This window comes from Mercenaria mercenaria, chromosome 17 (genome assembly GCF_021730395.1).
Source record: "Mercenaria mercenaria strain notata chromosome 17, MADL_Memer_1, whole genome shotgun sequence".
NCBI lineage: Eukaryota > Metazoa > Mollusca > Bivalvia > Venerida > Veneridae > Mercenaria > Mercenaria mercenaria.
The window spans coordinates 58,685,633-58,710,530 of NC_069377.1; the positions used below are offsets into that span (position 1 = coordinate 58,685,633).

Here is a 24,898-nt window from a genome sequence, read left to right on the forward strand (position 1 = left end):
AAGGATGTGTCAAAGGATTATGTTTATGACTATGTCAAATCTCAGAATATGTCACAGGACTCTCAATCAAATGTTAACAGTCCTATCATTAAACAAGAACAAATAGTGAATAATGCTGCCAATGAGGTAAAAATGACTGTTGACTCTCAGAAGCCTCTAAAAACAACATCTCAAACTCACACTGACTCAAATGGTTTTAGGTTAAATCCATCAGCACAAGACTTTGTAGCTAACACTTCAAGTCACAGTGCAGGTGTAACCCAAACACATGTATACATTCCTGATGGTAACAACTCTACTCAGTCACTTAGTCAAAATCTTGTAGAACTAACAAAATCACTTGCTACTCAGGTCAGTTTGAATAGACTCCCACCACCCGAACCAAATATTTTTTATGGTGATCCCATCCAGTTTCCTGCATGGAAGGCAGCGTTCAAAACATTGATAGAGCAAAGAAATCTTCCAGATGGGGAAAAGATTCATTATTTAAAGAAGTATTTAGGTGGCCCAGTGAGACAGGTGGTAGAAAATTATTTTCTATTGTCAACAGACGATGCCTATGAAGATGCGAAACAACTACTGGACGAAAGGTATGGTAACCCATTTGTGATAGCATCAGCGTTTCGGGATAAACTTGAATCCTGGCCAAAGGTTGTACCAAAAGATGCTTCTGGGTTGCTTAAATTCTCTGATTTTTTGAAGCAGTGTCTTACAGCAATGAGTAGTGTTCCAAGCTTAAGTGTTTTGAATGATAGCCGGGAAAATCAAAAAATGTTGTCCAAGTTGCCTGAATGGCTAGTTATAAGGTGGAACAGAATTGCAGCCACATCGAAGGAAGAACTCAAGGTGTTCCCCTCCTTTAAGCAGTTTGTTGACTTTGTTTCGAAGGAAGCAAAGATAGCTTCGGACCCAGTTACTTCTGTCTTTTACGTCAAGGGTAATCTCAGTTCTGCTAGTGACAAGGTTGGAAAATACACACCTAGACAAGCTAAGGCTTCTGCCAGTCCTGGTTGTCGTTCCTATCTTTCGAATACACAGTCGACTACATATCAAGGTTCACGTCAGTCTCAGAATGTTTGTCCTTTATGTCAAAGGCACCATGGTCTTGATGTTTGTTTTTCCTTTCTGAAAAAGTCGGTAGTTGATAGAAAGGCCTTCGCATTGGAAAAGAAACTGTGTTTTGGTTGCTTACAGAAAGGCCATGTATCTAAAAGTTGCAGACAACGGTTAAAATGTAAAGTTTGTTCTAAGAATCACCCTAGCTCTCTACATGGTGACAAACTTACCCAGAGTGATTCCAGGAAGACTGGCAGCGAAAATGGTAATGGTGATGTCAACAAGGAGAACGCAGTTACAGGTACACCTGTACAGGCTGGACACTCAGGTGCTACGTTCTTAAGCAACATAGGCCAGATCAGTAAGTGTTCAATGATTCTACCTGTGTTTGTATCGCATTGCGACAATCCTGATAGGGAGGTTCTTGTATATGCTTTATTGGACACTCAGTCAGATACCACCTTTTTGTTAGATGGTACCCGCAGTGCTTTGGGTCTTTCTGGGGTTGATGTTAAATTGTCACTATCGACTCTGCATGCCGAGAACAAAATAGTGAACAGTCAAAAGTTGAAGGGTCTGCAAGTTAGAGGTTTCTATGACTATACCCATATAACCTTACCTGATACCTATACAATGGAGATAATGCCAGCCAATCGTGCACACATTCCAACACCCGATCATGCTAAGTTCTGGCCACACTTAAAATGCATTTCTGACTGCTTACCACCTCTGCAAGAGGCAGAGATAGGTTTGTTGATTGGATATAATTGCCCACAAGCTCTAGTCCCTCGGGAAGTTATAACTCCTGTTGGTAATGGTCCTTTCGCTCAAAAGACAGATTTGGGATGGACAATAGTTGGAACAATTGATTTAAACTGCGTTGAAGATGACTCAATCGGCTCGAGTCACCGTGTTCTCTGTTGCGAAGTTCCTTCGGCTCTATCAGTAAGTGATAGTCAGAAAGAAGTTGTCCTGTTCTCACTGCGTACTAAGGTCAAGGAGGTTGTGTCCAGTGACATTTTGCGAATACTTGACCGTGAGTTTTGCGATTCTGGGGAAATGTGCAACAAACTGTCTCAGGAAGATCAGCTCTTTGTGTCGAAGCTGTCCAAAGGTATCTGTTTTCAGGATGGTCATTATGTTATGCCACTTCCTTTTAAGGGAGCTGATCCAGTTCTTCCGAAAAAACAAGTCCATGGCTTTGAAAAGGGTGAAATCTCTGAGACAAAGACTGAAAAGAGACTCAACATTCTGTCAACACTACTCCCAATTTATGAAGGAGCTGATTAGTAATGGCCATGCTGAAAGGGTCCCCGAGTCAGATCTTAATTCGAATAAGACCACTTGGTTTATTCCACATCATGGAGTGTATCACCCTCAGAAACGTGATAAAATTCGGGTGGTTTTTGATTGCAGTGCAACGTTTGAAGGCGAAAGCTTGAATGCACATCTACTTCAAGGCCCTGACTTGACCAATAAACTTGTGGGAGTCCTTTGCAGGTTCAGAAAGGAGCCGGTGGCTTTGATGTGTGATGTTGAAAAAATGTTTCACCAATTCAAGGTTTGTAAGGCCCATAGAGATTATCTTAGGTTTCTTTGGTGGGAGGATGACGACTTTGAAAGGTTCCCTACAGAATTCAGAATGACTGTGCATTTATTTGGAGCAACTTCCTCCCCAGGTTGTGCTAACTTTGGAATGAAGAAGATGGCTTCCGACAATGAAGAACAGTTTGGGTCTAACATAGCTGACTTCATAAGGCATGATTTTTATGTTGATGATGGGTTGAGGTCTGTATCTTCTGTTCCTGAAGCTGTCAATTTGGTTAAGAAAAGTACTGAGTTATGCAGTAAGGCTGGTCTTAGGCTCCACAAGTTTGTCTCTAATTCTAAGGTTGTGATACAGTCCCTTCCTTCTGAAGCTCGAGCTAAAGATCTCAAAAATGTTGACTTGATTGGTGATAACTTACCTGTTCAGAGAACCTTGGGAGTCCTTTGGTGCTTAGACTCTGATACATTTCAGTATGAGATGGTCTCAAACAATCGCCCTCTCACAAGAAGGGGTATCTTATCTACAGTCAGTTCGATATACGATCCTCTTGGTTTTATATCTCCAGTGGCTTTATCTGGAAAGCAAATTCTGCAGCAGATGTGTGCAGACCAGGTGGGTTGGGATGACCCCTTACCAGAAAGTCTAAATGGCAAGTGGGTGAAGTGGTGTGCTGACCTGAAGAATCTTCCTCTTTTGAAGTTTCCAAGATGTGTTAAGCCTGAAGGTTTTGGCAAAATCAGAATTACTGAGATGCATCATTTTTCCGATGCAAGTAGCTATGGGTATGGGCAGTGCTCCTATATTCGTTTGGTGACTGATGTTGGCCAGGTGCATTGTGCATTATTAATGGGCAAATCTCGTGTTGTACCTTTGAGACCCATCACAATACCACGTCTTGAATTGACAGCAGCTGTGTTGTCAGTTAAAATTTCCTCGCTTTTGGATCAAGAACTTGAGTACCCAAACCTTAAACACTTTTTCTGGACCGATAGTAAGGTTGTACTGGGATATATTTGCAACGAAGCAAGGAGATTTCAATATTCGTCGCTCAACAGAGTTCAGCAAATCAAAGAGCATACAAACCCTAACCAATGGAATTATGTTGCCTCTGGTGAAAATCCTGCGGATTTGGCTTCTCGAGGTGCATCTGTAGCAGAGCTAGCTAAGACCCCTATGTGGCTCAATGGTCAGAATTTCTCTGGAAGCAGGATGCAATTTCAGCAAATATCGGTGCACAGTTTTCAGTATGTCCTGATGACCCAGAGTTAAAACATGTTCAGGCATTTTTGTCAAATGCAAAACCACCCTGCTTCAGTTCGTTGTTGGAACGGCTTGAGTACTTCTCTGATTGGCACAGGTGTAAACGAGCGGTAGCATTGGTGCTTAGGTACAAGGGAAAATTGTTGCAAAAATCAGGGAAGTTGCAAACTACTGGTGTGGAGAAACGTTCATTACATTACAGTCCCGTTACTGTAAATGAACTACAGAAGGCCGAGACTGAAATCTTTAAGGCTGTCCAGTTGTATGATTTCAAGGGTGAGATTGATACACTTAAGACTCATAATATAGTTAGAGTTTCTAATGACAGGGCAGAACAGTCATTAAGAACTAAGTCCCTAAAGGGAAGGTCAAACCTGTGTTCCTTAGATCCGTTCCTTGACAAAAATGGCTTAATTCGTGTAGGTGGTCGTGTTCAACATGCCGAAATGTCAGATCTGGTGAAGTTTCCAATTGTACTTCCTAGAAAGGGTCATATAACAGAGCTTGTTATACGGCATTATCATGACAAGGTCAACATCAGGGTCGCGGAATGACCACAAATGTTATTCGGAATAATGGACTCTGGATTATTGGTTGTAGTTCGGCAGTTTCTCATGTGATTTTGAAATGTGTTGTTTGTCGTAGGTTACGGTGTTCCTTTGAAGGTCAAAAAATGGCCGACTTGCCATCTGACCGTCTAGAACCATCTCCCCCATTCACATATTGCGCAGTAGACTATTTTGGTCCATTTTATGTTAAGGAAGGGCGAAAGGAAATGAAGCGCTATGGGGTTCTGTTCACTTGTCTAACTTGCAGGGCAGTTCACGTTGAAACGGCTACGTCCTTAGAAACTGATTCATTCATAAACTGTTTAAGACGGTTCATTGCAATTAGGGGTCCGATTCGTCAGCTTCGTTCTGACAGAGGCACTAATTTTATAGGTGCTGAAAACGAATTAAAGAGCTCACTTGCAGAATTACCAGTAGATAACGACCAAATAAAACAGTTCTTATTAAGGGAAGGTTGTGATTGGTTCGAATGGAAAATGAATGTCCCTGCTGCTAGCCACATGGGCGGCGTGTGGGAGCGTCAGATTCGTTCTGTAAGAAGTGTCCTAGCCACGCTGTTACATACTCATGGCAATTCGTTAGATGATGACAGCTTAAGAACATTTTTGTACGAGGCTGCATCGATAGTCAATAGTCGTCCGCTCACTGTCGCAAATGTAAATGACCCATTATCTGTCACACCATTGACGCCCAATCATTTGCTCACTATGAAAACTAGTATTATTCTTCCTCCACCAGGTAACTTTCAGACAAATGATATGTATTGCAAGCGTCGATGGCGTAGAGTTCAGTTTTTACTGAATCAGTTCTGGACCAGATGGAGGAACGAATATCTACAAAACTTGCAGGTACGTAAGAAATGGACATCTGTAAAAAGAAACCTGTCAAACGGTGATATTGTTCTAGTACGTGATGATAATCTAGCAAGAAATAATTGGAAAATAGGGCGAGTACAGGAGGTGTTCAAAGACTCGGATGGACTTGTACGTAAGGTAAGACTTGCTTTGGGTACGGCGTGTTTGGACAAAACTGGTAAGCGCAATAATCCTATTGTGTATATGGAAAGACCAATCCACAAGTTAGTGTTGTTGAAGGAAACCGAGGAGATCCCCGTCGAGGAGCCTTGTTAACAGGTAGTGTATATGTATGTAACAGTCTGCCTTTCCATCTATGAGCACGCAGTACATGTATATAGATTTATTCAGGATACTAAGAGTAGTAAGATCTTTAACAATGTTAAAATGTCAGACAATTTTTAATGTTGTTGCTTTATTCACAGAGTTAATAAAAAAGATGCAGCTTCTGTTATTTTCCAGCTGGATTTATAATAATAATATATCTATGTCATTGTAGAAGTATATTTAAGCACTGTAGACTAATTTTGATAAATACATATAGACTCTATACAATATTCAATAGAATATCAAAACATGATTTCATTTTGTTTTTCAGTACATTATAATGATTAATTGTCTGCTAACTATTTTTGCATGTTCAGATTTAAATGCTGTTCTTGGTGCTATTTTGTATTTTTGTATTTTTTTTGTGTGTGTAATTTTTGTGTAATTGACTTCACTTGTAATTGTCAAGGTACCCTTGTAGTGTATTTTTATGTAATTAAGTGTTTACCTGTAATTGTTAATGTTTGATTGTGGCAATGTAGACAACAATGTACGCAGACATACATTTATTCCATATTGTATTCTATGTCAAACTGAAGTTACAAAACCAATGTGCATATTGTTTCTCTTTTGTATTCAAATTTGCATCAAATGCCAATTTGGGGGAGCCATGTAACTGCTGTGATGATAACGTCATCTGCGACGATTTATTCGTAAATGTAATTGTTTTAGTCCGGTTCTTTTTGCGGCATGGGAAACGTTATTTAAACGTTAGTTTATTGAAATTAGAAACTTTGCGTCTTGCGAACCCAAAGAGGTAACATAGATTTATTGTAGTAGGCCCCTAACGATCTCTATTACATTTGGAACATGTTTCCCGAATCTTTCTAACGTTTAACACGAATATTTCCTGCATTTTTATTGTCATTGAAAATGGGTTTCGGATATACTAATTTTCGGATGCTGATATTGTATATTGTGTATCGTTGTAATTGAATCTGAAATTGATGAATATACCGTAGCGATGTGGTTTAATACAGAGACTTTACTATGTTTTGTACATGTATTTTCAGTTTGACGGATTTGTGATGTGACCAAATGATAGATTCTGAATGATTAAACATCATAAAATTCTGTGCTGCTCTTGGGTTATTTACAATTATCGTTCGATTGGTTGTTGCGATCCCCTGCCATTACACAAATACTTGCAGACAGTCATCTCATTAATCATTTTTCTGCTTGTGCCAATTTTACTTTGTACATAGACTAGATCCTAGAGAAATAGACTATGGTATACCTTTCCTCTATATTTCCTCTATATTTCTAGTGAATGTGTATGTGCGTGCGTGCGTCCGTCCGTGTGTATTTGGGTTAAGTGTCTTTTCTAAAAATTATCAGTCGTATAAAAGATGTCTACTTGTAGCACTGAGCTTAATGCCAAACTTTCTAGTGCTACCTCGCTTAAATATCAAGCTGTAGACATGTAATATGACAATCCGACTGGTCACGTCATTCTTACACCGACCTGAACAATCCTAGTCAACTCTCTTTCAACTAGCTGTATTTTTATACTATGATCTGAAAACATTTTTATTGGCATGAATTTGCTTTTGCTGGATATACTGAGATTCTTAATTGCGAGCGATGAAACTCCAAAATTAAATGCAATAATAACACAAATATATGAAGAAAAAAAAAATCATTTTTTAGAACTAAATTGCAAGACTGTATCTAGTCACTTACCAGGAAAAGAAATCTTGTTCAAGTACAAGATGATGGAAAATTAAAGTTTGAAATATGTTCTTTTCAAAGGATAACAAAACTTTAATTTATATGTTACAAACAGCTAAAATACAGGTCTTTCAAATTACATGTATCACAAAAATAATGTTCCATTAGTGAATCCAAATAAATTAAGTATTGCATTTAGAAGATAAAATATCATAGTTTGCAATGCCATTTTGTATGACCAATGAAGTATCACTTTATTGCTTTTGTGAACAAAAAAGGAAAAAATACGTTTACGCATTTGAAATCAAAGTACATAAAATATTATGTTGGTTGTGTCAACCATTGGTGTATCAGGACTGTGGTGCTTCTGATTTGATGATATATTCCTCTATTTGTTTTGTAAACAACTGCGGCAATTTTCCACAGTTGGATGAATTTGCTTTCTTCAAATGAGAAATTATGGAGATGAGAAGATCATACTTTATACTGCCACCAAGATAATGCTGAAAATATAAATCATTCACAATGTTACGAACATACATCTGACAATATTGTATGTTCTCTGCTGAAACACACTTATCTGATATGTGGAGAGCCGTGTACACGCTGATAAGCAAAAAACTTATAATAACTCAAGACAATACTGATCAGAAATTATGTAACTAGTTTTCTCTTTTTTTTTCAATTAACATCGTGGGTCTGTAATAAACAATTCTTGTGTCGAAGTCAACATGTTCGTTGACCAGCCTGAACGTACCGCTGCCCTGTGACATAGTACATCTGTTGGACTCGGAAATACCACTGATTGATAATTTTTGTTTTTCTCTTATTCAGAGCATATTTGTACCAAAGCAAGTACGTGTAGGGTTTGATTAAATATTTTAGCAAGTGCTTCAGAATTTTGTAATATCATCAAAATTATGATATAAATGTTTTTAAAAGTACACATGAAACCTAGGTCTGCAGTCCTTGATATGTAGATTCTAGTAGACAAGTTTAAGCAGAGGATTAAAAGTCCATACAGATACCAGTGTCAGTGTCCGAGGCTAACTTTTGGTGTGTGTTTCTGAATTTACTTCAATCTCACAAAGTTGCATTGTCAAACTGGTCACTCAGTTTTATAACTCTGGAACTTGTAAATGCATTTAACGAAATCTCACCCTCTGAACAAACAATAAAACTGCCAAATATTGCCAAATCTGAATAAATATGCAAATACATGTATTTTTTTCACTTGAAGTGAAATAGAGCTAATAACTGTAAACACAGGAGAAGAGTTAATTTAACTGCATTATGTTACATTTATTGCACTGAAAGTTTCCCAAACTTATATATGCTTCTTTTATTGAGTGTTACTTCTTTTCTTTTCTTTTGACAATATTCGCAGTGTTATGTCTTTTTTTCCCCTTGCTTTGTACAATTCTTGAATAGTATTACAGTTATATAGAATGGTGGTCAGTTAATCCACTTTTCCCTTGATTTTTCTTTACACATAAAGCAATAAATACGAGGCTGGTAACAGGAACTACTTAGATTTTACAATATATCGCTATGTATTGAGTCAATGTTAATAAAAACAATTCTTCTATAAAAAATGTACATTTTGTACTTAAAAATTCCAATTTCAGAAATTTCAGCCATTTAACACCAACTAACTTTATGTGATGATGGAGTTCTTTAGTATTAGCTTACATACTTTTTCTTGCAAATTAAAAATCGTAATTTACAAAACAAAACAGTAACAAGTATTCCATATCAGTATTAACCTGTTTTCTGTATGAAAACATAAATCATACGATGGACAGATGTATATTTGCACTGCCGTCAGATACCACAAGGAACATACGTCACACCTGAGATTCGAAACTGTTCTTTCTTGTGCTCTATCTATGGAAATTGTAAACATGAAGAAAGTTTGTCATAAACGTAAGGTACACATAACATAGTAGCATAGTGGGTAAGGCGTCTGTCTTGGGAACATAGTTAAAAGAATGATTACAGATTACCTTCCTGCTTGTTTCCTGGCATTTATGGATATGCCATTACCTTTCCCTTAGTTTTTGAATATGGTGGAGTTTGCCTTCCATATGTGAGGAAACATAATTAATCAGACGGCAGATGGGGACTGACTCGTTTACCAGAGTCACTTTCTGAAGGAAACAAAATCAGTTTACAACGAATATGAAACTAAATATTAAACAAACCTCTTTAAATGCTGTATATACGGCTTTAAATGCAGGTTGTTCATCAACGACCCAAAATCTAAGACATCCGTGTAAAATATATGCCCCAGTTTCTTCAGCAGGTTTACAAACACGAACACGCTTGTACATACAGTGTCTTGGACGATAGTTCATCTCACACGAAAGCAGATACAGCTGCTCTGTAATATTGAAGATGAAACGAAACCATTAAGCTTTTTAGTATATATGTATAAACTATCTATATAAAAGGAAAACTATACCTAGGTTGCAGCAAAATTGAACGGAATGCAGCTCCCATTCATAGCGCTGGCTAAATAAATTCAAATTTGTAACTGTTTATGTCCATCTAAACCCTTTAAACTCCACAAAAACCAACACACATATATTATATGCTTGTAAATGAATCTATTCTTCACAAAACCCAAAGAACTTGTTTTTCATATAAATACAGATAAGTTTCTCTATGAAATGAAATGAATACAAGTTTACTTACTAAATGAGCCTATGTGTCTGTCAAAATAAGAGATGCAGCGCACTTGACTATTTCGATGTTTAATAGTGAAATAGGCCATACCTAAGGAAACAATGGCTATCAATGGAATGATTAATTCGCCCGATATGAACAATGAAAGTTCATAATTTTTAAGAGAAATTCTAAGTAAAAAGAGGGCATCATTCATCAAATACTGGTGCACGAGCTACGACCATTGTGTAATATGATGTGGGTGACGACGACGAGCTAATACATAATGTAAAAAAACAGAGATAAAGAAAACGTGCTTCAAAACTTTAACGAAGGTGAGGACGCGGATGCTGACACTCGGACAAGCAGGGTAGCTCTCAATATAAATTGTATAGTCGAACTTAAAAAAAAAACACATCAGTTTTGAACATCACGGGTACATTATATTTTTTCAGTATTTTTTAATATGGAATTTGATTACCATGTTAAAACTGGAAACATATACTTTATTTCCCTTGATAGAAAATAAAACATAAACTTAACAAATCTTCTGCCATAACACTTTTCACTTCTGAATAAGATAATTATTCATTTTTAAAGATTTTCGTCCTAAATTTCGACCATTTATGTATTTCCGTATTGTAAACATGATTCAAGCAAAAATTCACCATTATATTGTAACAAAAGCTGTATGCAGACAAACGGAAGCCTGCAACTGATGCATAGTGGTACGACCATAGTGTTATATGATGTGGGTGTTGATGACGTACCAATACATAAAGTAAAAAAAAAAACAATAGAGATTAAGTAAAAAAACTATTAAATATTGAAATAGTCCAGTGCGCTGTTACTTCAAGCTAGATAAACTTGTAGTTTGCTTTCCTCACGTTTAGAGAATGTTTTAAACTGGCCATCCTGCTCGCATCATCTTAATCCACTAAAACACTTGTTTGTGACCTTTTATGTCAGGAAGTGAGGGCTTTTTGGCGGCCAAGAAACAGCCTAAAGCATTTCTGTATGGGTTAATATACATGTATCACAAAATGTCATTGGAAATAACAGTTTGTCTATGCGCTTTCGCTGCCAAGCCATTTTTCCTACCAAACAGGACATATATAGCATTTTCAGTGCAAATGTGCTGGAATATCATGTAAAAATATTATTAGTACTTTCGCTATTGGCAGAATAACAATGTTTTCCAGTTTATTTTTGTTATAATTTTGCATTCTCGCTATTGAATTGTTTTGTTTAAAAATAGAAGTGCGATAAATGAATGTATATTTTTATGACTTAAAAATGGGCTGAGATTATTAAGTGGCTAAATTACATGATTACGATTTTTTTAATTTGCTCAAGAATTTGACCCGTCAGTAGAAACATATTTTCCTAAGCGTATTGCAAAGAGTATACTAGGCTATGGGGATAATAATGAAAATATATAGAAGACTTACCAGGATAATAATGAAAATATATACTTGACTACCATGATAATAATAAAATTATACAATAGACTTACCAGGATAATAATGAAAATATATACTTGACTTACCAGGATGGTAATGAAAATATATACTTGACAATGAAAATATATACTTGACTTACCAGGATGGTAATGAAAATATATACTTGACAATGAAAATATATACTTGACTTACCAGGATGATAATGAAAATATATAATTGACTTACCAGGATAACAATGAAAATATATAGTAGACTTACCAGGATGATAATGAAAATATATAATTGACTTACCAAGATAACAATGAAAATATATAGTAGACTTACCAGGATGATAATGAAAATATATATTGATGAGATCTTGGTCCCCGAGTGGGATTTTGAGTCTATACTCCTTGTAATAATTATGCATAGACTGTAACCATGATGATGCTCTAAGCCTAGTGAGATTCATTAACATAACTCCAGAATTCACACCTGAAAGTTCACAAATATATGTTTATGAGTTTACAAAGTATTAATGTACTTTATGTCTATATCAACTAGTTTGAAACTATTAGATTACATATAGGTTCTTTGTCTTCAGTACTTTTATATCTATCAAACTTCTATTATATCAAAATATGATTTATTAGATCTAGGGCAAAAAATTATTAGATCTAGGGTAAAATGGATTTCTTAGGGAGAAAAACCTTCAAAATATTTTTGTAACTTGGAGAACAGAAACTACATATCTAAACTAATGTACACTTTATACTCTTCTTCGGGGTTGTTACTAATAAGTCAAACGGAAATTTTGAAAGAAGTAGAAAGTCATTATAAAAATTATATTCTTTTAGAGAGACTGAAAATGTTGCGCTTAACAATCAGCTTTATAATATAGTTATACCCAAACTGAATGAAGAAGAAAAACAATGAAAGGCAGTAATCTTAGAATTTGTCCAGAACTTGATCTACATTGGGAGTTGGAAAGTTTTAAACTGCTTGGTGTTAATTTTACAATAAATATAAATGGAATTATTAATGCTAACTAATTCACCAAAATATAAGAAATTAGAATATTATTTACCTAATGGTCAAAAAGAATAATCAAACCAATTGGAAAAATGTCCTTATTTAAACATTAGCTTTATCAAAAATTAATCACCTTAAAATTGAGTTTACCAAATCCATGTCAGATATTTCGAAATCAATACAAAATTCTTTTTTAAATTTTTTATGGAATTCAGGATCACATAAGATAAACAGAGGTACTGTAACTGAAAGTTATGACTATGGAGGACTTAGACTAGTGAGTATAGAATTATTTATGACATCCCTAAAAATAAATGGATTAGGAGATTAATAACATATAATACCAAGTACTTCAATTTTATAAATGAGATATTCCCTTTTCTTGACTACTTGACAATTAAAATCCAAACAGTTAAAAACCAGTTTTGGAAAGATGTTTTTCAAGGACTAATATTTCTCACTAAGCAACATCCAAAGACATGGAATGAATTTTGTTCTTTGCCTGTTTGGCATAACTCTATGTTTAAAATAGGTGGCACTAGTTTTTGCTACTTAAGATTTGTAAATAGAGGAGTAATTCTTGTGAATGACTTTCTGAACAGTGATGGCAATTTGCTTTCTTTTAACGACATCTCCAACAACTACAACATAAACACAAACGTTTTACAGCACCAAAATAGTATTGAGTCTATTAAAGGGTTTCTAGATAACATGGCTTTTCCACACTTAGGAAAAAAGGAAGAAAACCCTTTACAACCTTTGTCAATGAAAGTAATTAATAACCAAAAGAAAGGTTGCAGATACATTTATGACTACACCATAAAGTCAAATATTTTTCCCAATTCAAAAAGAAAATGGAATGAGGAACTTCATATAGATGCCAATTTTAATTCGAAATACACATACAAACTTCCTTTCAAAATTACCAAAGATTCAAAATTACAGTGGTTTCAGTATAACACCAATCATAGGATTCTTGCAACAAATCACTTACTACAAAAAATGAAAATAAAAAATGTCAACCGGTGTTCTTTTTGCGGAAATAAAACTGAACCATAAAGAATCTTTTTTGGGATTGTCAGTTAGCAAACACTTATTGGAAAGATGTCAAAAAGTAGTTAAACCTAAAATGTCCGAATGTTAATACAAATTGGTCAATAAGAGACATAATTCTAGGTAATGAAAAATTAGATAAAGCAAAAATAAATCTTATTTTCTTGGCCAGATACAATATATATCGTTGTAAATTTAAGAATTCAGGTCCAAGTTTACAACTGTTTAAAACGGAATCTAATGTACGGTTACAGACTGAGTTATACAATGCAAAAAAAAAAAAAAGAAAACAAGGTATCTAAGTTTGATAGAAAATGGAGCGAATATATGGCATTGATGACAAATCAGAACTAATTTTTTACTGGTTGTTTTTTTTTATAGAGGCATGATCTGCCTGATACTGCACCCCACTCCTTTTTTCTTCTTTTTTCACTCTATTATATAAGTGTGTGTATTATTCTGAAGTCTTATAATTAACATCACCCCAGATTGCACGATGTTCCATATTGACATTGAGCCTTTATTTAAGTATTTTATCATTTTTTCCTTTAGTATCTTATATCATAACTGATGATTAGTCACTGCAGGAAGGATAACCAGAATTTGAAAATAAGTAAGAATATAGAAGAGTTTTCTCACTTTATTGAAAAGAAAAACAACTATATTCCCAGTCATCTTTGTCTTGCATTTCGAATTTCATTATTTTTTTTTTTTTTTTTTTTTGCCTTTCGGTTTTCGCAAAACTTGTTTTAGTTTAACAAATATTTCTTGCTTAACTTTAATACTTTGTATAGGATATATGTGACATTTATACTGCTCATAATTTGAAAACTGAAAAACAGCTACACGTCATATTAGCAAACTGCGTTATTTCCCATATATCATTTGTTGACAACAGACGAATAGATTCACTACTGTTGATGTGTTATCCTTCATAGACAATTTGTAATACATGATAACTAAAAATTGATGTCATTAATATGTACATGTAATATTTCTGAAAATAAACGGGGTTACTCTCTTTGGGGCCTGAAAAAAAAATCGCCTGAATATCACAGCCATTTTAACAAAACAGCAGCCGAGTAATATAATGTCAGTTGATCTAACAACATTCTTGGTTTCACGACATTTAGCTAAACACTCTTAATGACCAATGAACAATATACCTCTATATATTGGAAAAACCATTTCTGTGATTCAACATAAAGAAATCTGATTTTTGATCCATTAAACTCGTAACAAAGTTTTTAAACTGTTTTTATTCTGCAAGAACAAGATAAAAGTTATACCGACATCCCAGAAATAAAAGGTCGGAAGTGAAAAATGGTAGTTTTTAGAAAACTGAAATATATATATAATGTTTTACAGATTTCTAAAGAAACTGTTTGAATCCATTTTGTTACCTCATAGCGACAAATTTTAAATACTGACAATACTGATCGTAATCTAATTACTGAGCTGATGATAGTTAAGAAATTGTTGGTACTCCTTTTTACAATTGTCAATAATGAAAGGTCGTATCTGCTACATTCAACATATTTACTATACCATTGTTGTATCAAGCATTATATAACTTGCACTGTTAAAAGGTTGTAAGTGGAAGATATAACATTTTTCTTCAGTAGAAATATGTAAACCGTGCCAGAATTGGATCTTATGTAATAGATAAAACATTTATTAAATTGTGCAAAAGTCATTTTTGACTCAATAAACAGGGTCACAATTCTATGATTTTATGTTCAAGTTATGGTCCTTTCAATGCAGTGGGTCATAAAAGGTTGTAAGAAACAGTTACGACCTTATGTATCTGGGATATCGATACATCTTTATTTATAGTAGGCTTCTCTAGAATGATGTAAAATAGCAACGGTTTTGCCATACTTCAAAGCGAAGCTCAGGAATAACCTTGTTACAGAAAAGGTGGATCAAACAAATAACAGCGGCATACTAGTTTTTGTCGGTGCCTGGACATAAGTTGTATCAAGAAACTGACCGTACTAGTGAGTCAAGAAAGTTTATCCCAAACTGCGTACATATGAATTCAAATCCATATGGTTATACTAGCCTGTAACACCATAGTAAGGATGTCTAGCAAATATGTTGTACCATGCTATAGCTTTATCTTCATTATCATTGGTCAATGCTACTAGCTGGGTGGTGTTAAACTTATGGAAAACGCCCAGATTTCGTCAACAGGGGATAGGAATAAAACATCTGTGTCCACATACAATAAGGCATTTACATTTGTTAACAGCTCCTGCAAGGGAAAGAAAGAACATCACAACTCAGTTGTCCACACGAATTCATTCTATATTTGGAGCAAGCAAAGTTTGTTCTAAATGGAACACAGCACTGTTTGTTCTGTATTTTGTTCACTGTAGTGTTTGTTTTATATCTGAAATATCGCAGTTTGTTACATATTTCATACATTGCAGAATCTGCTCTATATTTAGTACACTGCAATTAATCATACACCCGAAACCGCAGTTTGTCCAATAATGGAATACTGCACATTTATTGTCATTTAGTTTGATCCCTGTTTGTTGTTTTCCTGGAACATTGCAAAATTATTTTTATATTCAGAACACTGCAAAATTTATACTATAATTCATTCATGCTTGTCTATATTTGGAACACTGCTGAGATAGTTCTATAGTTGAACACCGCAGTTTGCTCTATAATGGGAACAGTGTAAAGACTATATTTCGACCATTGTTGAGTTTGCTCTTTATCTAGAAACCTGCTGAGTTTGTTGATTATTTGGAAACCAGCTGAGTTTGTTCTATATTTGTTACCCTGAACAAACTCGCACTTGTTTGAGTACCATCATTTTGTGTACAACATTTATACCAAATATGCATACTCTACAGGATAAATTACTCAATGTTTATACAGATAATGAAATGTTGAAAACCACAACACAAAACACCAGTATACTGGAATAAAGAGCCTTTGGCAAGCACATGGTTTGAACAGCTTTTTCCAGTCTTCAGCCTTTATTTCATCTGTAGATGGGAACGTTATATTGTAGATATGATACTCTATTTTCTCTCGATACTTCGGTGGCCAGAAATCTAGCTGGAAGAAAACAAAACAATTCAACATAAACTACAGGTATAGGCAGCTTGTGCATTTGCTTATAATCACACCATATGACAAGAACATGTTATCAATAAATAAATTGGAGAGAAATCGTTTTGATCTAAAATTCTTCATATGTTTACTATCTATGGTCGCAGTTTTGAACTAATGTTTCTCAAGGTCCACGGGTTTATCAACAGACTCACGAAGGTTACAACTGTTAATGTCATGACTGCAGAGGTCACAACTGCACAGACCACAAGTTCAATTCTCTTAATGTTCATTTTTGTCCGTATTATTTGTACTGTAGACTAGGACTGGGACGATTACTCGGTTAATCGGATCCGATTCGATTACTAGGTGAAAAAGGTTTCAGTTTTGCAAAACCGCGAATCGCTCTCAAACAGTAAGCATCATGAATTGTACTTTATCTTTATACATTTCTTTGACCGGCACATACTATATGCTAGACCCGCAGTATATTTATGCTCAAACACATAAACTTGAACATAATCAATAGTCTCGGATTTGCCTGTCGTGATGTATCTAAAATAGAATTCACCAAAATATGACTTATTAATTACCACACTGCTTGTAAACGATAAAGTCCGAAAGTTCCTGATGAAGTCAGCTGCTGGATACGGTCGTCAGGAAAGCATTTTAAATATGGCGGCCGATTAACCGGTTCGATTCGATTTCATACAAATAATTAACCGGTTTCAAAATTTTGAAATCGTCCCAGCCCTACTGTAGACAATTTTTCCTTCACTCTTGATTCATGTTGTCATTTGGGAACTTGGAAAGTCGTAAGTCATTTTAAGACAACAAGTTAGCACGCATGTGGCATCTAGGAACACAGTTAACTGACCAAATTACATATTAGAAATTCTATTCAAAATTAGTTTACACCAAACAAACCTGTCCTTGGAATGCTTTGATATATTCTGGTTCTGTGAATATATGAAAGATAAGATATGATCGAGAAAACAGGACAGCAGATTTCAACATAACCAAACTCTCTTCCATACGATCGCCACAGGACACCACGACGATATGCATACTTTGCTTCCATAGCAACACTCTGTGAACATATAACACTATTGTTGCAAGAACTTTAAATTTTGACGAGCGGCAGTGTGAAAATGACTACTCGGTGTAATCTGAATATTTTGAATTATATTCTAAGTCAATGGAGTGAAACAGACAAGTTTTCTGAAATGTTCTTATCAGAATGTGTCAACTGTTCTAAATAAAACTTTAGACAATCAGAACAGTCACTAGCAAGATTTAGCTTAGCAAAAATTCCTTCAAGCTCATATGCAATATTCTGTCTTTTAAGAAAATCTGACATTAGCATTATGTTGCAGATGTTTAGACAGCAATTTTAAAATATTTCTGAATTCTGTGCAGAAATAGCCTTCCCGGATGTTTTCGTCACGTGATTAACACACGCAAGCACCTGCATATATAGATACATTTTTTATATATCTACCTTGCACTATTCTCCCACAGTCTCCTGGAGGATTCGCCCATATAGGTTACGTGCGTGTGTGTTTGTGTGCGTGTGTGTGTGCGTACATGTGCGTGTTGAGGTTCGGGGTGGATGGGTGCTGTATCGAGTAAATGGTATTAGGGGTGTGGGGAGCATAAAATGTATGAGAAATACTAAGAAACAATATGAGATATATAATGATATAAAGAGTTGCCTCTGTGTGTGTACGTGTGTGCGTGCGTACGAGCGTGCGATGGGGTGACGGTTTTAGGGGCAACAGTTAAGAAGGTACAGTCATTTTGATATGCTTGCCATTACACCTTGTTAACAAGAAAGCAATGGTGTTAATGCTGACGCCAAGGTGAGTCCTTATCCTGCGAACAATCAAGCTAAAACAGTCTTCCTGCACGCTCTTTCACAAAATTTTAATGACGACCTTTGGTTTCTTTTCATAATCTCTCCATTAACTTTTCCACTGTTACTTAACGAATTATGTGAATCATTTAAAGAAACAAACCTTTCTTCATTTTCATTTTCTTGTGTTTTACTTGTCTCAGTATCCTTGGCTTCATCATACACAATCTTGTCATTCTCGTGTATGTCTTGTTCCTCACTCATATCTACATCTCTGGTACCTTCAAACGTGTCCTTTATGCTTTCAAGTTCTAATGCATAGTACATGTACATTGCTACAACTAAGAATACTGCTAGTCCAATCTTGAACAGCATTCTTGCCCTTGACTTTGTTCTCATGAAGGAGATGTTCTTGTGTAAAGGTCAACTTGTCTACCTGAACTTGATTGTCACCTTGACCTTTACATTGAAGATGACATTTCGAAAATTTAATAATTATACTTTCATTGTAAAAATTTCATTGCTTCTGTCAATTTAAAGTAGCATATCAGTTTTGTCTTATTGACTATATTCCTCTCAAATTCTAATCTATGTACTGTAAGTTGTAACTCGAATTGAATTCCAAATTCTATTCCTTACACCCTCAATTAATGTTCCACTCATGTATCTCTAGTACAGTAAGTTTTACACATCCATCATTTATATTACACTAGCTTGTGTGTTTCCTGGAAGAAAAATAATGGTGAGAATTATAGACATATTTTTACAAGAAAGAGTTGGTTGGTCAGACGATGTGTAGATATGTGCTATCTAGTACCAACTTTACTATTTAAAGTCTTCTTGGATACGTAATTACAAACTACGTCTACATATTCACTTAAGTTAGAAAAATAGGACACTTTCTCTATTTTGTTGTTTGTGATCATTCATAAATTCCCTAGTTTTCATTGTAATGCTTAACATTATGTTATGAAATGAAATGCTTTGAACATTTCTGTGTTATACAATCTGTTACAAGCTGTTGGTCCAATACGCATTACTGACATTACGTAAAGCAATAATAGCCACAGGTTTCATATTATTCTGAATCTGTCAAGATTAAAATGGTGTATAATGCGCCCCCCCCCCCCCCCCCCCCCCCCCCACCCCAAACGGCGAACACGATATAAACCAAATAAAACTTTAAGGTACAGGGGATCAATCCAAACTGTGTAAGCCGTAAGCCTAAGTCAAATACTATTATGTATCAATGATGGGGAAGACGTTTTATTCCTATTAGTGACCTACATCTTTTTGCAAACAAAAGCACTATATTTTGTCAGCGATTTTAAAGACCTTTCTAAAATGTACAGGTCTTCATAATGCTTTATAATAAAAGAAAGTCATGATAGCTCAAAGTAAATCACCTGACCTTGACCTTAAATAGTTGAAAGGGAATAACTGAATGTAGTATAAAATATGAAACATGTGCGCACGTTACCTAGTTTTTGACCCCACATGACCCAGATTCGAATTTGACCTAGGGATAATCCAGACAAATATTCTGATCAACTTTCATGAAGATAGGACCATAAATGTGGCCTCTAGAATGTTAACAAATGTTCCTTTGATTTGAGCGGGTGACCTAGTGTTTGACCCTACATAACCCAGTTTCAAACATGTCCTAAGAATCATCGAGATAAACATTCTGACCGAGTTTCATGGCGATAGGTTCATAAATGTGGCCTCTAGAGTGTTTAAAACAAGCTTTTCCTTTGATTTGAGCGGATACACCGAACTCCGGTGCGTATGCGGATGGGTGAATCATCTAATTTTATGGATCCGTATGACAATCGGCAAATGACATATTCTCCGTATGTGATTTCTTCATTCTCCAGTTTTTACATAAAGTCATGTGCGCGTGAGCTATGTTTACGTTCGAAGAATGTCGAATTGCCTAGCGAGACTTAGTCAAAAATAGTTGATAATTCGTGTTTTCAAAATAATTCAAACCTTATATCTTTGCATTATACCTAATATCTATGCATTAAAGTTCCCACTTAATCTACGCTAATTAGTATAAATTGGCATTCATTGAGTTTCTGATATTATCAACAATTCGCAGAAGAAAACAACAGTTAGAAATTATTAATGTGGATCCTGCCGAAAATACATGAAACCTGTCGAGTGTTACAACGGATCCACTACATCGTGTGATTTTTTTTATTTTTTAAAAAGCAGAATTTAAGGGCAAAGAATGCCTAACAATATGTTAATTTTATTTGAAAGCCATCCTCGAGCCTTTCATAACGCTGAAAGAATTTTTAAAATCGGACAACTATTGAAAAAGATATGGTAGTTTTAAATTAAAGAAAATGGCTGATCATGAAAGCAGCCATTTTAGTGTGTTTATGACGTCATTTACACACTGCTGAATTTTTTATTTAACAAATAACCTTTTAAATAAATTAATTTCATATGTTTTTTGAGTGTAAGATGTAAGACATGGTAATTTCCTCTCATTATAGCTCGAAAAAGTAGAGAAATCATTTTACAGAAATAAGTAGATACAGTTCAAATATGTATCTAGAAATTTAATAATTCCGCCATTTTGTTTTTTGTTGCCACGGAAACAAAATGGCCGCCATTTTGATTGAATATATACAATGTAAATGCTTATAACTTTCGTATTTTCAAGTCAATTTTGAAAATTCTTTCACTTAAATTATTTACAAAATCACAGCAGATAGAATTAGAACAACATTTCCTTTCCCTGAAATAAGAGGAAGAAAGATTTCATAAATTTCATACTGATTACGGCATTCAGGATATTAATAAATTAATCATTCTCAGAGTTTTATATAGTTAACGACTTTAAAACAATTTAACGCAATTTGTTTAATATTAACATTGCACTCACAATACATTATGACTGTAACCATGAATGTATTAACACATGATGCATGACTGTCTAAATTGTTTTATGCATATTTCAAGACGAAACCGGAAAACAACAGTATTCCTTGGTTTAAAAGTAATCATGAATATAGCTAAGAATCACCATATAAATTGACCAAAGTATGATGCATATAAATGATTGTAATATAACTTATACCTTATAGTTGTTTTTATTCCATTGAATAAAATTGTGAAAATCCCAGTTTACGACACGCCGCTATTTTTTTGTAGCAGACATTTCATTTACCACATATTATTATTTCGTATCAGTACATTACTTTTTTCACATCAAATGACTTAACTTATCAAATGCACAATAAATAGTTTATCACGCTTTGCAAATTCTGCTTAAGGAGGTAGGTTACCTTGTTACCAGGGTAAATTCAAACTAGTAAAACCGTAGCAATTTATTTTATTTCGTGTAAGTTAATGTTGTAGCTGCTACAATCTTAAGTCCGTTTATCTCCATCCGTTTGAGTACAAGTTTTATCCAGTTTTGAAGTACAGGACCCTCCAAAGGTATTTCATATTGAAAAAAGAAGGACAATATGGATATTTATCACGTTTCGGTGTATTTCGGCTTCACTGTTATCCGAAGTCTGTGTAGTTGATAATTTTATTTAAATATTTCTAAAATAAACTTAAACTGTTACTATGTCGCGGGTCTCGTGTTTCCACGGTAACGCATTTTCTCTCATGTTTAAACAATTATGTAGAATAACGGGTTTTCGACTGCTTCAAATTCAGTGCCATTCTGTTAATAATCAACATGGAATATTAGGTCAATATTATTAGCAGAATACTCAGCACTTTACATGGTACCCTATGTATCTTAACGTTTAAAGTAACCACGGCAACAGAGAAATCGCTTATATCTTGCTTTTTATCGTACTTTCATTGGAAAAAAATTTCATAAAGTTACATTTCTCTTTAATATAGCTTCAAAATATTTTATTTCTAAATTAAGTAATATGTTCGTGTATAGTTATTTATTTATTTTTTTAAACAAATTTAGAATTTAAAATTTTAAAATACTTACAACAGTACACCTCATTTGACATTTTTATGGAAAAATCATTGTACTTGCAGAATAGTGTTGAAATACAGATAAAAAGCTGAAGATGTGTTCCTTAAATAGACCAGTGTCAACGCTTTTGAATTTTACATTTAGATATATAGGTTCTTAAATTCTTCATAACATTTCAATATAACTACACAAAAGCCGCAAAAAATATTCAGAACGAAAGATTCAATATTTTGGCAAATAATGGATGTTTAAAAATAATTCAAATAAAAAATGCTCAAAATTACGTAATTTCAAAACAAAAGCTATTAATTTTGCGCGATTACTGACACGTAACGTCATGACGCCGATAACGTCATGTTAAGGCAACAATGTTTTGTAGCGTTTCAGCGGTAATTTATTCATTATTTCAGCATTATTAAACCATATTACATCAGATCAAACATTAATGATTATTTCTCAGAAAAATAAGTATACAAAAACATTTAGTTTAAATTTGTCGTAAACGTTGCCATAAATCCTCACGTTATCTTCCGATTGGGCATGCGCACACACAAATATTAAGGTAACCTACCTCCTTAATAACAACTTTCGTTCAGGTAATAAAGATGAAAGAGATAAAAATTCAAAAAAGTTAAACGCTGGTGAAACCGCAATAAAATTCGATCAAATGGAACAGTTTTATGCAGCGTTGCAATTTGTTACTTTCTTGGGATTCTTTTTTAAAAGTTTCAGATATATTCATTATGACAGATGTTAGCTAAAATAATGAAAAGACTTTAGGCATTTAATTTTGCAAAAGCTGAAAAGTCAGTTTTACTTTTTAAATGTTCGAACATTTTTGCAAAAGGCAGACATATTGTTATAGCTAGTAATAGGACCTTTCGTTTCTTGGGCAAGACATTAAAACATCTTACGGTTATTTGTTTTTATGATTATTTGAAACTTGATAGGCAACAGATGTCATAGATACAGAACGGAAGACAAACGCAAACCTGTCCTGAACTGTTTCTAATAAAATATTACAACAAATTTTATTTGCGCCCGTAAGTATTGACCTACCACTCATCAATCTTTGCCAATAATTTCGGGTGTTTTCGTTAGTTTACACAATATTTTATCCTGAAAATAACTAAAGTTAAGAAATAATATATCCCAAACAGTGATTTGTCATTGAATAAAATCAAATTTTGGAGTTTAAATGCGGTGGAAATATATCACGAGGGTGTAGCAATATCGCTATTTAGGTTCGGATATCGAAAAATGATTTAGGGAAATTTATGGAATATTCACAAGTGCCAGATTAATACTTACGGACAATCCATAGCTATGTTTGGCAAAAGAGGGGGAAAAGTTACAAAACAGCTGTTGGATGATATATGAGGCTAAATCAAGTGAAAGAGGTTGGTGAATATGTAAGCATCAAAGCGTCACACTGTTATTGATTAAACGTTGCCGATGTATTATTACCCATGCGTACTTGTCTGGGTGTGATCTGGGTTACTAGTACTTCTCTCAGCGTACATCTACCATCGTTTGCACTAGATAAAATGCATGAGACGCCAACAGTTATTTTGAAAATGGTTAAAAATATTCATATTGACAAAATTTAATGTGGGAGAAGTTTATATTTTTTTATCGAATACAGCTTGTAGAATTAAGTGCACTCAACTACGGTGGCACAAAAATGACATGTGAACTTTTCTATATTTTACAAAAACAAAAAAATCGCGAAAAAAAGAAGAATTTTGTTCTGCAAAAGAAAATGTTGAAGTCAAAAAGGTTGTTCTAGTACCTGTTTGTCATAAGAAAAAATCGCGAAATGCTTTCGTAATTGTTTTATTTGAGAAAAAAGCGCCATAAGTACCGAAGTGATGTGCAATTGCTTTTTGCGGGGATTTTCTTCAGTGTGTGAAAATCACATGTCACCGTTATGCCATCGTACTCAACAGTGATATTTCAGTCAGACAGCTTTATTAAGTTGGGCATTGTACTCTGATACAAGTAGACATTTGTTCATATGACGAACATTAAACCAGAGCATGCGCACGGACGCGCAAATACACACACACTTAAACCTGGCAAAAATGTTGAAACCCTGTTGGTATCTCTGTCAAGTTTGAAACATTGTCATCTTGTTTACTCAGGTGGGCGATACAGCGGCTTCATGTACCTTATGTTCACACAAAGACTTTACCTACCGTATAAAACATAGATTGGTTTCCAAGTTTTTTTTCAATGATTTGACCTACTGACATAGTTTTTCATCCAAGTGACCAAGATATTAATTTATCCTAGATTTAAAACAGACAAACTTTCTGACCGACTATAAATATCATGAAGGTTAGGTAGAAAATGTGGCTGCTTGACTGTTTACTCGGTCAGTTTAACTAGGTACAAAAGTTTATAGAGACAAACATTCTGATAAAGTTTTATGAAGATCAATCAGAAAACGTGGCCTCTAGAATGTTTCTATGACTATATCATGTGACTTAGGTTTTGACTACACGTATCTTACTCTGAACATGAC

General features: G+C 34.6%; 3 protein-coding genes across 3 annotated transcripts; 2 read left to right on the forward strand and 1 right to left on the reverse strand.

Moving 5' to 3' along the window:
- Positions 1-2,698: 2,698 nt before the first annotated feature.
- On the forward strand, positions 2,699-4,419 carry LOC128550023 (uncharacterized). Its single transcript, XM_053527865.1, has 2 exons — positions 2,699-3,849; positions 3,963-4,419. The coding sequence occupies exons 1-2, from the start codon at positions 2,699-2,701 to the stop codon at positions 4,417-4,419; spliced, it is 1,608 nt and encodes a 535-aa protein (XP_053383840.1).
- LOC123530855 (uncharacterized) lies at positions 4,416-5,564 on the forward strand. The gene has a single exon (XM_045311633.2). It carries the CDS (start codon positions 4,416-4,418, stop codon positions 5,562-5,564), a length of 1,149 nt encoding a protein of 382 aa, XP_045167568.2.
- A 9,863-nt stretch (positions 5,565-15,427) lies between these two features.
- LOC123537416 (glucoside xylosyltransferase 2-like) lies at positions 15,428-17,925 on the reverse strand. The gene is given in 4 exon segments (XM_045321127.2): positions 15,428-15,653; positions 15,656-15,737; positions 16,418-16,558; positions 17,480-17,925. Coding segments are annotated over 4 exon segments (477 nt in total). The 5' UTR covers positions 17,621-17,925; the 3' UTR covers positions 15,428-15,540.
- Positions 17,926-24,898: the final 6,973 nt, after the last annotated feature.